At 34.9% G+C, this 13,214-nt stretch overlaps 1 protein-coding gene across 4 annotated transcripts in view; it reads left to right on the plus strand.

Moving 5' to 3' along the window:
* The window catches only part of LOC113395612 (RILP-like protein homolog), a 30,702-nt gene that overhangs the window by 15,878 nt on the left and 1,610 nt on the right, over nt 1-13,214 (plus strand). For 3 of the 4 annotated variants that reach the window (XM_026633247.2, XM_026633249.2, XM_064218333.1), the window contains exons 4-7: nt 7,473-7,547; nt 8,526-8,624; nt 11,458-11,639; nt 12,386-12,514. In XM_026633247.2, coding sequence (XP_026489032.1) covers nt 7,473-7,547; nt 8,526-8,624; nt 11,458-11,639; nt 12,386-12,514 — 485 coding nt within the window. The remainder of the gene's footprint in view (nt 1-7,472; nt 7,548-8,525; nt 8,625-11,457; nt 11,640-12,385; nt 12,515-13,214) is intronic. The other variant, XM_026633248.2, reaches the window with a different exon arrangement.

Consider the following 13,214-nt stretch of genomic DNA (forward strand, 5'->3'; position numbering starts at 1 on the left):
AGGCACAGTCAATATATCTGTGAAATCTCGTGATAGAAACGATACATACATCAGGACGGATGTATTGATAAAGCGTAATCAGAAAGTTAGTGTTTAGCTTTACTTCTCGTGTTGATATAATGATTGTCGCTATCAAAAGAACTTTTTTACATGCCTATATCTAATTCAAATCTTGAACAGTATGCTGCTGTTGAAAAAACGAGCCAATAACCTTGTTTAACGTAACGAACTGTATTCCTAAACAAAATTTGTAAACGAATTTACAAAGACCGCTTTGATGTATATTGGCCATAAATGCAACGAATTACTTTTTGACATATTTGTTATATAATTGTTCTTATTAATTTATTACATCTTTTAATGTATCGTAATTGATAGTTGCCTCTTTATCTTTTGCGTTGAAATTTCCCTCGGTAAATGTAAATAATGATTGAATGTTGTAGTATGAGTTGTATTGAATGGATAGGTAAGAAATGAGTACATAAGATGAAGTTTGAAAGTGGCACCGGTAACCGAGAAGCTATGTGGAAACCGGCTGTCATTGTATGGGCATGTTATGCTTAGGAATGAGGAGGGTCTTGAGCATGGACGTGGATGGATATAGAGAAAGGGGAAATGATAGATGTATTGTGTGAAAGACGATATGGCTGCAAATAATGTTACTTATGACATAACGTCAGATAGAGAAGTATGGAAGAAGGAGACATGCTGCGCCGACCCCAAATAAAATTGGGATAAGGGCAGGAGAATGATGAGGAGTTGTTTTGAAGGGAGTTTTATATGACACAGAAAGGGAAAGAGACAAATATAACTATGAATACAAAATCGTACCTAAACGTTATTTTTTTGTATATGTTTTTTACAGCAGTTATTTTTTTTATATTCGAAATCTATCTATGTATGTTCAAAATCATCTATATTAATTAGTTTCTCGTACAAGTCTACGATAGACCCGATACAAACCTGACCAAAATTATATATGTACATAAAAAATAATGTTCTTTTAGTCGATAGCATATATCTGTAAAATTCGTAGTATCGAGATTATTATTCGATGATTAGAGATATTAAATCCATGAAATTCAATGACATGGCAGTTCTATGGGCGGCCATGTTTGACGTTTACGGGTGCGTTCAGAAAGTAACACACTTTCGTAACGAAATAATAATCGTGCAGGGGTACGGTAGTTAATATATTTATATTTGTTTACTTTTGTATATTTTACTAAAGAGAAGCCGGGTTTTCATCTCGTACATAAATATTTTTTTGTAATTGTAATTTTGTTTTTAGATGGAAACCGTGATGTTTTTTAAAATAAGAACAATAGTTTCATATTAGTTTAATTATTGGTTAACCTGTGGAAGTGTTTTATTTGTCTATCAATAAATGTCTGTGTCCTGTCTGGGTAGTTACCATACACTCATCGGATATTCAGCAAACAGCAATACTAAGTATTGCTGTGTTCCGGTTTGAAGGGCCAGTATTTTTAGAGACTCAAGGGACATAGCATTTCCCAAGATGGCTGCCGCATTGGATATGTAAGGAATGGTTAATATTTATTGCAGCGCTAATGTCTATGAGCCGAGGTGTAGCTGCTTACATATAGAAGTTTGACATATACTAAATAAAATCTGATTTTGTACCCGACCAATCACTACCGAGAAATTTATCAATAGACATGAAAAGATTAATACCTCTCAGCTTTAGTTAATTATAGAATTTGTTTTATGATGAGCAGGCGAGACAAGTTGATTGTCCTCTTCATGTGCATTTATATTTATATTCACAGCAACTAGCAAACGGCCACTTAGCCACCGTTGGCAAGTTATAACATCCGCCTATAAACAATGGTACTGTAAGACGTAAGAACTATTCCTTAATGCGCCGGCGCATTGAGATTTAAAATGTTATGTCATTTGTCTGTATGTAATTACGCTGGCTCGTTCACTTGAATACCGGTTTGGATTTTGTGTGACTTCCGAATACCTCCGACCAGTTTATGAAGACGAACATTTTTTATGATTGAGATGTTCAGCGTGGAAGAAGATTGTATGTTATAGTCGATACGATTACTATGTTATATTCGTAGTGTCTGTAGTTAGACTGTCTAACTTAACCTTTAAACCGTAACATATCATTCGATATTATTGATTTGTAATTTAAAATTTAATACGTATTGATTAATTTTAAAAGCAACTGGGTGCAGCTTGCTTGCTTTCACCCAGTGGTGCTATTACGGTTATAGCATAGCAACTGTTGTTGCTGTTGTTGTTGCTACCGATACGACTTGGGAACCTTCAAGAAAAGAGCGTACTCATTCCGGCCGGCAACGCATCTGCAAGTCCCCCGGTGTTGCAGATGTCCATGGGCGGTGGTAGTCACTTTCCATCAGGTGAGCCTCCTGCTCGTTTGCCCCCTATAACATGAAAAACAAAAAAAAGAACAAATATTTGTTGCGGATTGATAAATGTTGCAATTGCAATTGCAATAAATCAGTATTATGGGGTATTATGCTGCTGCATAGGTCCATAATACTGATTTATATTTGTTTGGTTTGATTTGATCTCAATCCGCAACAAAAGCTATGTTATAGCATAGCAACAGTCGCTATGCTATAACCGTAATAACCCTGCTGGTGTTTCATACGTCCATGGGCGGTGGTAGTCACTCCATCAAGTGAGCCTACCAATATTTGAACACATATGCCATAAAAAAAATTATCGCTATGGCGGCATAATCAAACATACGGGTATATATGAATTCAATACAAAAAACAATATAATGTTTATATTTTTTTTTATTAAAACATATCTTTTCACTTGAAATATAAACAGTGATGTTTGTTGAATTCAGTGTTATTCATTCAACTGTAAAAACAGCTTTGAAATGTTTTAAAGTTTCGCCGCATAGCATGAAAATTCAGTATTAAAATTAAACATTCATGAAGGCTCGACGAGCCGCCGTGTACATGCATAATGAGTTCCAGCTATGATGAGACTGTTTGTTGGGTCACTATAAACGTGATACACGTACAATATTTACAAATGATTCTATTGAATAGAAGCGCAGAGTTCGCGACACATCTTCAGATAAATGGAGTCTCGAAATAAATATACGTTGAGCCGTGACGGGCTCTTGAATGCCGTGAAATGTTTTAAAAAGAAGTATCTATTTTAGTATGTCAAAATGATAAGCTTTCACAATTTTATGTCTGTTTTGTATGCAGGCTAATTACCGTATAATGAAAATGAAAATTTTATTCATTGTTTTCGTTCAGTCTTGTTATGTTCTATGAGGGATGTGAGTTGAAATAGTTTATGTTGGTTTTTTATGATAAAGGTAGATAGGCAAATCGGTCATAAGGTATCCGACGCTATGGATACTGGAACTGTGGAGAATATTAACTTTGCCGGAAGAACATCTGATGAATAGGTAGTACCCAGACGGTCTTGCACAAGCCCTTTCACCCGGGTAGACCCGGGTGGCCAGTGAGTAATTAAATTCTCTTGGTTAGCAATCTACCGCAGACCTTAGCCCATGTCCTTCCTTGGAGTTCAACTTAGCTTCATACCAAATTTTGTCAAATTCGGTTCATTGGTTTGGCAGTGAAAGAGCGATAGACAGACAGACAGAGCTCCTTTCACATTTATAATATTAGTATAGATGATTTGTAACGTTTTTTTTTTAATGGCATTGGTTGGCGGACGAACATATAGGCCACCTGATGGTAAGTGGTCACCACCACCCATAGACAAAGGCGCTGTAAGAAATATTAACCATTCCTTACATCACCTATGCGCCACCAACCTTGGGAGCTAAGATGTTTTGTCGCTTGTACGTTGTCACTCACTCTTCAAACACTAAGTATTGCTGTGCGGTAGAATATCTGATGAGTGGGTGGTACATACCCAGAAAGGCTTGCACAAAGCCCCTACCACCAAGTAAAACTAAGACAATTGTTTGTTAGACAAACGGAGGATAAAAAGTACTGAACTGTTTTTCATTTTTATTCTTATTTATTTCGATCCATAACAATCGTAAAATCTATAGCTAAAACATATAAAAAATAGTGCGTGTAATTGTGTCCGCGCATGAGAAGCTACTACTTCGACGTAATTAAAAAAGTTTTAATTGCATGCAAATAATTCATTACAATAAATTATTATGATTAATGTGATTTTATTATAAAACTCATTCGAAAACTTAAACATTCAGAAATTAAATTTGTAATAAATTAAACATTTTAAAATACGATAATGTGTGAAATTGTCTATTTAAATCGACTTGACAGTTAATTTGCAGTTTATCCGCTTAAGCGAGCAACTTCAGAGTGTAGTTTTAATGTCACAATGTACGCGCATGATAAAAATTCACTTTCATCATCATTTTTCATAACCCACCACAAGGTAAAGATAAAAAATACTGTACCTACGCTAAGAGCATTTAGCTCTACAAGACGCGGAACTGTTTAAATTGCCTACAAATAAAATTGCATCACAATAATTGTGACCATTGTTGAGATTATTACGACAATATTAAATGACTATCACTATATAATATGAAATATACAATTGGTTGTCTTTGTAAATAGTTTTTATTTCATAGTATTTAAGTGAAAAGTCTAATGTACCGTAACCAGAGCGCGACTGTTCGGCAGCACTAACATTGTGACCTTCGTGTACGACCAATTATCGTTGAACTCGCCTAAAATTGATAAGAATTGGATTATTTGCCTCTATTCTATTTTAAATAGGGACGGGTATCTATTTATTTTGCAAATAAACTAGCTGGTTTCACCCGCGTTAAACGTAACGTGATTCGTAACGTTTATTTACTCTATAACCTTTCGTGACAAATGGTCATATAACGCAAAAATATTTTTTTATATCTGATTGGTAGTGTCTGAGATTATGGCGTTTAAATAATAACTATTCAGCGATGTAGATATATTTCTATAGATAGATATACAATGTAAACGAGCTATTTTCCTTGTTAATTTGATTTGGGAATTGCCGCTGCCTCTGCTGTTTACCCACAATACAAACCGACAACTATGGTACTTAGTAGCTATGTATTTACTTTGAGAAAGAGAGTCACTATGGATTTTCTTACCAATTCTTTAGAACAGTATCAAACTTCCGAATCGGTGATCGCTTACCTGAAGTTCAACCATAACATGACGATAAAAAGTGCTTTTATGAGCGTAATTGAATAAGAAATACCTGTTACGATTACATGTCTGGTAAAAAATATTTATTTTGAATATTATCAATTTATTTATTCATTAAGAATCTTCAACAAAGAATTTATACTTACGAGTACATTATGTGCAATAATGTTTTATAAATTGAACCCAAGATGAATGGTATAATAGAAATGTACTTCAAACTCAATACGGTTCTTTCTACTACGGTTTGATTGTTTCCAAAAATCTAAATATACTTTATTCGAGTAGGCTTTTACAAGCACTTTGAATCGTCGTTTTAGCGGATGATATTTATAGAACCCAACATGGAAGCTGAATGGTTTGAGACACGATTGCAGTCATTGTTTCTTGAATCTCTCTCTTCCTCTCTCTCTCCCCCCTCTCTCTCTCCCCCTCTCTCTCTTCCCTCTCTCTCTCTCTCCCCTCTCTCTCTCTCCCCCCTCTCTCTCTTCCCTCTCTCTCTCTCTCCCCTCTCTCTCTCCTTCTCTATGCCCCCTCTCCCCTCTCTCTCCCCTCTCTCTCTCCCCTCTCTCTCTCCCCTCTCTCTCCCCTCTCTCTCTCCCCTCTCTCTCTCCCCTCTCTCTCTCCCCTCTCTCTCTCCCCTCTCTCTCTCCCCTCTCTCTCTCCCCTCTCTCTCCCCTCTCTCTCTTCCCTCTCTCTCTCCCCTCTCTCTCCTCTCTCTCTCCTCTCTCTCTCTTCCCTCTCTCTCTCTCCCCTCTCTCTCAGCCGAATGATGTCCACTGCTGGACATAGGCCTCCCCCAAAGATGGCAACAACGACCGATCTTGTGCAGCCCGCAACCAGCGGCTTCCCGCGACCTTTTTTATTTTAAATATTCGTATTCAAATATTTTTATTTCTTTTTAAAGTTGGTTTGTCATTGTAGATTCCACCAAATAGTCCTCTACTCTTTTCAACCATATCAATTACAGCTACTAATATCATCAATGTATCAAATAAACTGTTTTATTAAATGCCTTTATAAAGATTCTTTTTTTTTTTTTTCAGTACTAAAATTTCACATTTTTAATATTTTCGTGGATAGACTAAAATTCATAGTAACTGCCATAGCAGTGGCGTATAAGGGGGTCGAGTGTGCTACAAATATGAACCGCATGTACGCTACACTAAATCTCAGTGCTATATAAAAGCGATTCAGCGGCTTAAAGCTGGCTTACATATGGCGTATTTACTATTACTTACTTCGAAAACGAAATATCGTTAAAAATATAACGACGATACAAAAATGTACCATAATTGGGTATATGAGTACTTTGCTTTCAAAACTATGATGTTTTTTTACGTATGTTTAAATTTCTCATTAAAAGTTTTTTTTTTTTATAGATTAGTTTAAAATGTTGTATTTGCATTTCTTTCTATTATTATTTATACAGATAAAGATTTGATACTTTTTGGACATGGAAATTTTGTATTTTAATCATTCCTTACATTTCCAATGCGTCACCAATCTTGGGAACTAATTATTATGTACCTTTTTTTTATATCGGTTGGCGGACAAGCAAACGGGCCACCTGATGGTAAGTGGTCACTATCGCCCACAGACAATGGCGCTGTAAAAAATATTAACCGTTCCTTACATCACCAATGCGCCATCAACCTTGGGAACTAAGATGTTATGTCCCTTGTGCCTATAGTTACACTGGCTCATTCGCCCTTCAAACCGCAACACAACAATACTGAGTACCTACTGTTTGGCGGTACAATATCTGATGAGTGGGTGGTACCTATCCAGACGGGTGTGCAAGAAAGCCTTACCACCAAGTTGAGCGCACAATCTGGCTAGATTTAGGTATTATAAATTGTCTTTACACAAATATTTTTATATATATAAATTTAAACAATTCGTTGATCCTTATTTAAACTACGCAGTTAAAATAAATGATCATTGAAATGTATAGTTATGTATGAAAACGTGTGATCTTATCATTATCCCCAAAACATTTTCTTATCATTCGATTGACGTATCTAATCATTTCAAAGGCAATATCAATAAACACATTTCGTTATACGAAACTAACCTACATTGTATATATTTTTTTTTCTATCTGATATACTCCAGATTGTACCCGAATTTAAAGCTATGTAGAGTTTTCACATACATATATTGTTTATGTATGACGTGTAGCATACGTCTCCTTGATAAGACATTTTACGTTATTTTATTTGGTCTTAGACTTAGTAATATATATGTATTCATATAATATATAGAATTTAAAGTAATATGGCTGTTCTGGATACATTGCAGTTGACGAGTCAAGTGGAGAAACTAGCGCAGGTCAGCCGTGATCTCCGACGAAAACATAAGCAACTACAAAATCAGGTATTAATGTTTTGATGTTGTTGTCTTTTTTAATTTATGTAATGTAACTTTTGCGCCGAGATGGCCCAGTGGGTAGGACGCGTGCATCTTAACCGATGAGGGCGGGTTCAAACACAGACAAGACCTACTGATATTCATGCGCTTAATTTGTTTTTATAATTCATCACGTGCTCCTCGGTAAAGGAAAACATCGTGAGGAAAACCGCATGTGTCTAATTTCAACGATAAGCTTCGAACCTTCTCCTTAAAAGGGAGAGGAGGCCTTAGCCCACACGTAGCAAATTTACAGTCTGTTAGTTTATTTTTTATTTTACTTTTGTGCCAGTGTCTATCGGAGTATTTGACGACTAAGCCCAAGGTTACCAAAAGGTTGCTTTTTTTTATTTTCTTTATTGCTACCAACATATGTTCTTTTTAGAACTCATGCAGCTTTTTTTCATCGGTCGGTCAAGAGAACACAATTCACCTTTCAAATATGCATCAATTAGATTAACCTCTGTATTCTGGAATGGTGATCAAAGTTAGATTAACTAATTTGAACTTTATCGTTGTCAATGACAGCCGATGGCACTGTGAGCAGCAACCAATTAGAGTTCAGTATTGAGTCGTTATTTTAGAAACTGTTGATTAATTAATTAGCGGTATATGTCAGATGTATATATTACCAAAACCTTTACATAGTGCAGAGAATTGTGAATGAACTGTAAGAGGAAGGCGCCTGTGTCTGTAACACAGTTTATACTAGCACGGACACAGACGTTCACTCTGACTCAATAATGTATAGCATTGTACCATCTACATATTATATTATATTATTATTATTAAAGGAATAGAACTATGTATTGAACTATGTAATGTCAGAGTATAAGGTGTCAAAAGATTATGAATAATAAATACTTTATTATTACTTTATTATATATGTCAGAAGTAACCATTCTTTTTTAACCCATTAATTTAACCCATCGTTAAATATTTCAGATGCGTCTAGTATGTGAGGAACGCACCGAGCTGACCGCAATAGTCCAATCACAACAGCGTGATATCGCCGTCCTTCAGCAATCAGATGCACAGAATAAGGTTAATTCATTTTTAAATTTTTCATCTAAAAATTAATAAATGGTTACCGTTAGAATTTTAATTGTAATTTTGTTTAAGACTATAAAATGGTTCGTTAGTTTTACTTGACTTTCAGTCATTTCTTTACGCTTATGAAATGAAGTAAACTAAAAGAAATAAGTCACCATTCAAAAAGGTTAATAAAACGTTTGAATCACCTGTTCGGAAAGCAGATAGAACCGGCATGAAACTCAGTAGTTACTCTTTTCGACCACTTTAATCACAGAGTATGTCAATAAAGTACAATTAAATGTATATATGTATATCCTGTCTGGAAATCAACAACTGCTGAGTCTACGGTTTTTTATCATTAATATAATTATTTATGCTCAAATGAATCCTCTTCAATAAAAAAATAAATAAATCGAATACAGTAAATACAATCACGACCAAAAGTGTGTGTTAAATTTCAGCACAAACGTTTGGGGACTGGTTTCAGTTGTATGGTTTCACTCGCATATAAACACACGCAATATAGGCGACGTCAAAGATGATAATAGAATACGTGTATGGTGAATCGTACCTGTTTTAACAACCATCGTGTAATATCATTGTTCGGGTGGTCAGTGTAATTTTCACTTGGTGTATCGTTTACATTTAATAAAAAATGATGATAAATGTATATATATTTTTTAAACCACGAGTGTCGTGGGACACTTGGGTGGAACGAAGTTGTTCTCGCTATATATTATGTACTAAATAATAGACAAAATAAAATATAATTGTTATTAAAATTACCCTAAATAACAAAAACAATAAATAAGTTTAAATAAAAGTATTTATAAAAAAGAGGGAAAGGTCGCTTGGAGGAAGCATAGTGTTTTTTGTGTTAGTGACGATTTCTGCCAGTTCACTCTACTGTAGTAAAAGTTGGTCATGTTTATTTTTTTCAAAATGGAGGTTGTATAATCGATGAAATCTTTGATTAAAAAAGTCAAGTCAATTTGAAGTTTTTATAGATACACTAAACTAAAAAACAAAGACAATATCCCTATCTATCTTATTTTAGACAATCACGTGTGCATGGTTCTTAACAGTAGCTTTACTTTAAATAGTTTGTTAAATGGCGATACAAAAGTGCTTGTAATAGCCTACTTGAATAAAGTATATTTTGATTTGTTTTGATTTAACCATATCAGACACCGTATCAGAATTTAATAATTTCGTACTTCAGGGCCACTTTTCTTTCTTAACAAGATATTAATATAATATAGATGAAAAGCCTAAGTTCTAAATTAGTCAGAGTGACGTCTAAGAAGTATAAACCTTACGGCTAGGTTTGTGTTGCTATCGAATTAATTCCAATTTCAATCAAGGCACGACATTTCACATCTGAATATGCTAAATCTCATTGATGTCACTAAGGACGAATGATGAAGGACATTAAAAAAAATCCATACAAATAACTTATCTATGTTGTTGTGGAAAATTTATTTTTAAAACGATGTTATAATGTAGTCGAAACAATAATCATTTTATGTATTTTCATAGTCACTAATACCACCCTATACAATATATTCCTATATATGTTGCTGGTAGGACTTTATGCAAGCTAGTTAAGGTATACTTCCATATAACTTCGTGTTATTAGAGATATAATATCTTAGAAAAGTTAGCGAAACATTGACGTCGTACCGAATGGCTTACGTCATTTACAAGTACCGTTTGTCTAAACCTAGGCAGACATACGTCACATAACTAAAAAAAAAACAGTCACAAATCATTATGGGTAACACCAAATTGTTATTTACAGTACCGATTTCTGCATGGGAAATCCATTACTATCAGATGACTCACTGCCTGCCGTAACGCGTTACGTAACGAAGCGGTTTACTGTCCCATAAGAAGTTATTCAATAATAATATAAAAGCATTATGAGCACAACGTCAATTTCTTAAGTTATGAGCAAATGGTAATGAAATTTAAATATTATTTCAATTGATTGTATACCATTAAAAGTTAAACATAAGGCCGCCTGCCTTATCTGTATGGTATCTTTACTAATCTAAATAAATACTTAACATCGCTCATTGGTCGTCTATTACGTCATCACCGACATCGACCAATTACAACTCAGATTCAATTCAAATTTGACAATGAACAGCATTTTAGAAACTGGACGCTATGTAGTCGGGAAAAGTGAATCGCAAAATAAGATTTATCTTAGTTAGTCTCTGTCTTGTTATCTAATGGGGGAGTACGAATAAAAACAATTGTTCTTATCCGAGGTCGGATTTAAATAATTTATGACCAAGGCGAAAGATTTAATTTGTCACTATGTATATGCATTGTATTTATTATTAATATTTAAAATTCAATCATATAAATATACGTACCCACACAAAAACCTAAACACACACATGGATAAGCTCTCTCACACATGCATAAACACATTGTTTAAATAAATTAAACAATTAACAAAGCAACATAATTATATGTTTTTTTTTAAATTTCCGCGTTGCAAGTTCAAGTAGACTTATGTATCGTATTTTTACTATTATATCAAGATTTAAGACATTTATTTTATTATAAAATACATAGAGAGGTTGATTTTAATGACCAATATATTAACTCGTTTTTTAAATTAATTAGTGTTCGTCGTATTCGCACATTTAAAGCTTAAGTTTACTTTAAAAGTGTTATAAAATATTATATATATATTTATTACTTATATTCTTTAGATGAAATTAAAAAAAATAAACTGATATTACGTTATTGATATTATGACTATGTCGTAAACATGATTTATTACAGATCTTGTAAGAATATTATTAATATTGTAAATTTGAACCAGAAGTGCACTTCATGTGGGGTGGCGCTACCGGACGGTGGGGATGACGAAGATCAGTCTTCGAAGCCGACGTTCAGCGTGCGTGAGCTCCGCGCCATATTACACGAGAGGAACGAACTCAAACTCAAGTTGAACCGCGCCGAGGAGCAGCTGCAGGCGCTGCAGGCCGAGCCGCAAGCCGACAGGTGAGCCACTCGCGACGGCCTTTGTGCCAATTAACACCTTCCAGCTCAACATTAAATTGTCGTTTGAAAATACATAATTTTTTCTTAGTTACTTTATATAGTATGGTTTCAACTGAACAGGAATAATATCCAGTGTATTATATATAAAATGGACACGTCAATTACAAAAAGTTAAGTTGTAAAATTGGGATCAACCAAGTTTTTTAGTATTTGCTTAATTTATTTTATTATGTACATTATGTAACTTATTCATAACTAGTTGTCGCTTACAGCGTGAGGTGTAAGGCCTGTGTCCTTTCCTGGGATTCAAGTTTGCTTCGTATCAAATTTCATCGAATTCGGTTGAGTGATTCGACCGTGAAAGCGTAATATCTATTACTCGACAGACAAGAGTTACTTTCGCATTTATAACGCACTGGCTGAGCCCGCTGATGAATTTGCATTAATATATATAAGACAATCGGTTACAGTGGCAGGCGGAGTAAAGATAAACAAATCTTAAATGTACATACACTCGATTGAGTAGTAGAGCTCCTAGATTATGCTCTACGAGTGGTCTTTATTAAATATAACATAATTTATTTATTTATTAAAATAAATTACTACTCCATTTAACTACTTACACGAAAGTTCAAACTGACTATTTAGGTCGCGATGATATCACGTCAACTCAAGGTCAAATAAGCCGATCTGTCTTGACTCCCGCCACTGAAATCGATCGTAAGGTCTGGAATGTCGCCCCGCAGCTCGGACGCGTCCCCGTCGCCGCCGTCGCTGGGCGCGGGCGCGGAGGAGGACGAGGCGCCCGTGCAGGGCCCGCTGCCCGCCGAGCCCGACGACGCGCCCTGGAAGCGCAACAGCGGCATCCGGAAGTTGTGAGTACACCCCCGCCCCCCACCCCGCCTCGCTCTCGGGCCTCGCCTCGTGCATGACGAGTACACAAATGTTTCACTATAACAAAACCAGCTTTCTCATTTGAGGCTATTTTAATTGAACCAAATATAAATATGATCGTTTGAACTGTGAGAACTAGATGAAAGTACAGGGTGTATTTCGTTTGGTTTTGGCATTTGTGTATTCGTAGTAGTTCATTGTAAATATTTACCCATCTCCCGTTTTCAGATCTCGTATATACGAGGTATCGTATTTTTCATTAAATAAGTATGCACGTGGTTTATAAATATGAAAAATATTTTTGCATGCCTAACATCATGTACTGGGATTAATTTATTAATATACAGGGTGCTCATATATATGTAATAATAAGTATTTTTGATAGGTGGTATCGAAACAACAAGGATGCTTACGCATGGCTTTAACGTCACAACTGTTTAATAACATCAAACCTGAGCTTTATATGAGAATACAACCATTAAATAACATTATACTGTAATTATTTATTTAACGCCTAATAAAGAAGAGATTTATAAAAATCAGTAATGTCTTATATTTGTATGGACAGCAGAAAAATGTAAAAAAAAAAACACTTTCTGCGAATTTGTACGCCTAGATATGCTATTTAAATTATTCTTAAATATTGATATGAGCGTATTTTAACAGTACATCAATTCGTCG

The sequence above is a fragment of the Vanessa tameamea genome, chromosome 21 (genome assembly GCF_037043105.1).
Source record: "Vanessa tameamea isolate UH-Manoa-2023 chromosome 21, ilVanTame1 primary haplotype, whole genome shotgun sequence".
Taxonomy (NCBI): Eukaryota; Metazoa; Arthropoda; class Insecta; order Lepidoptera; family Nymphalidae; genus Vanessa; species Vanessa tameamea.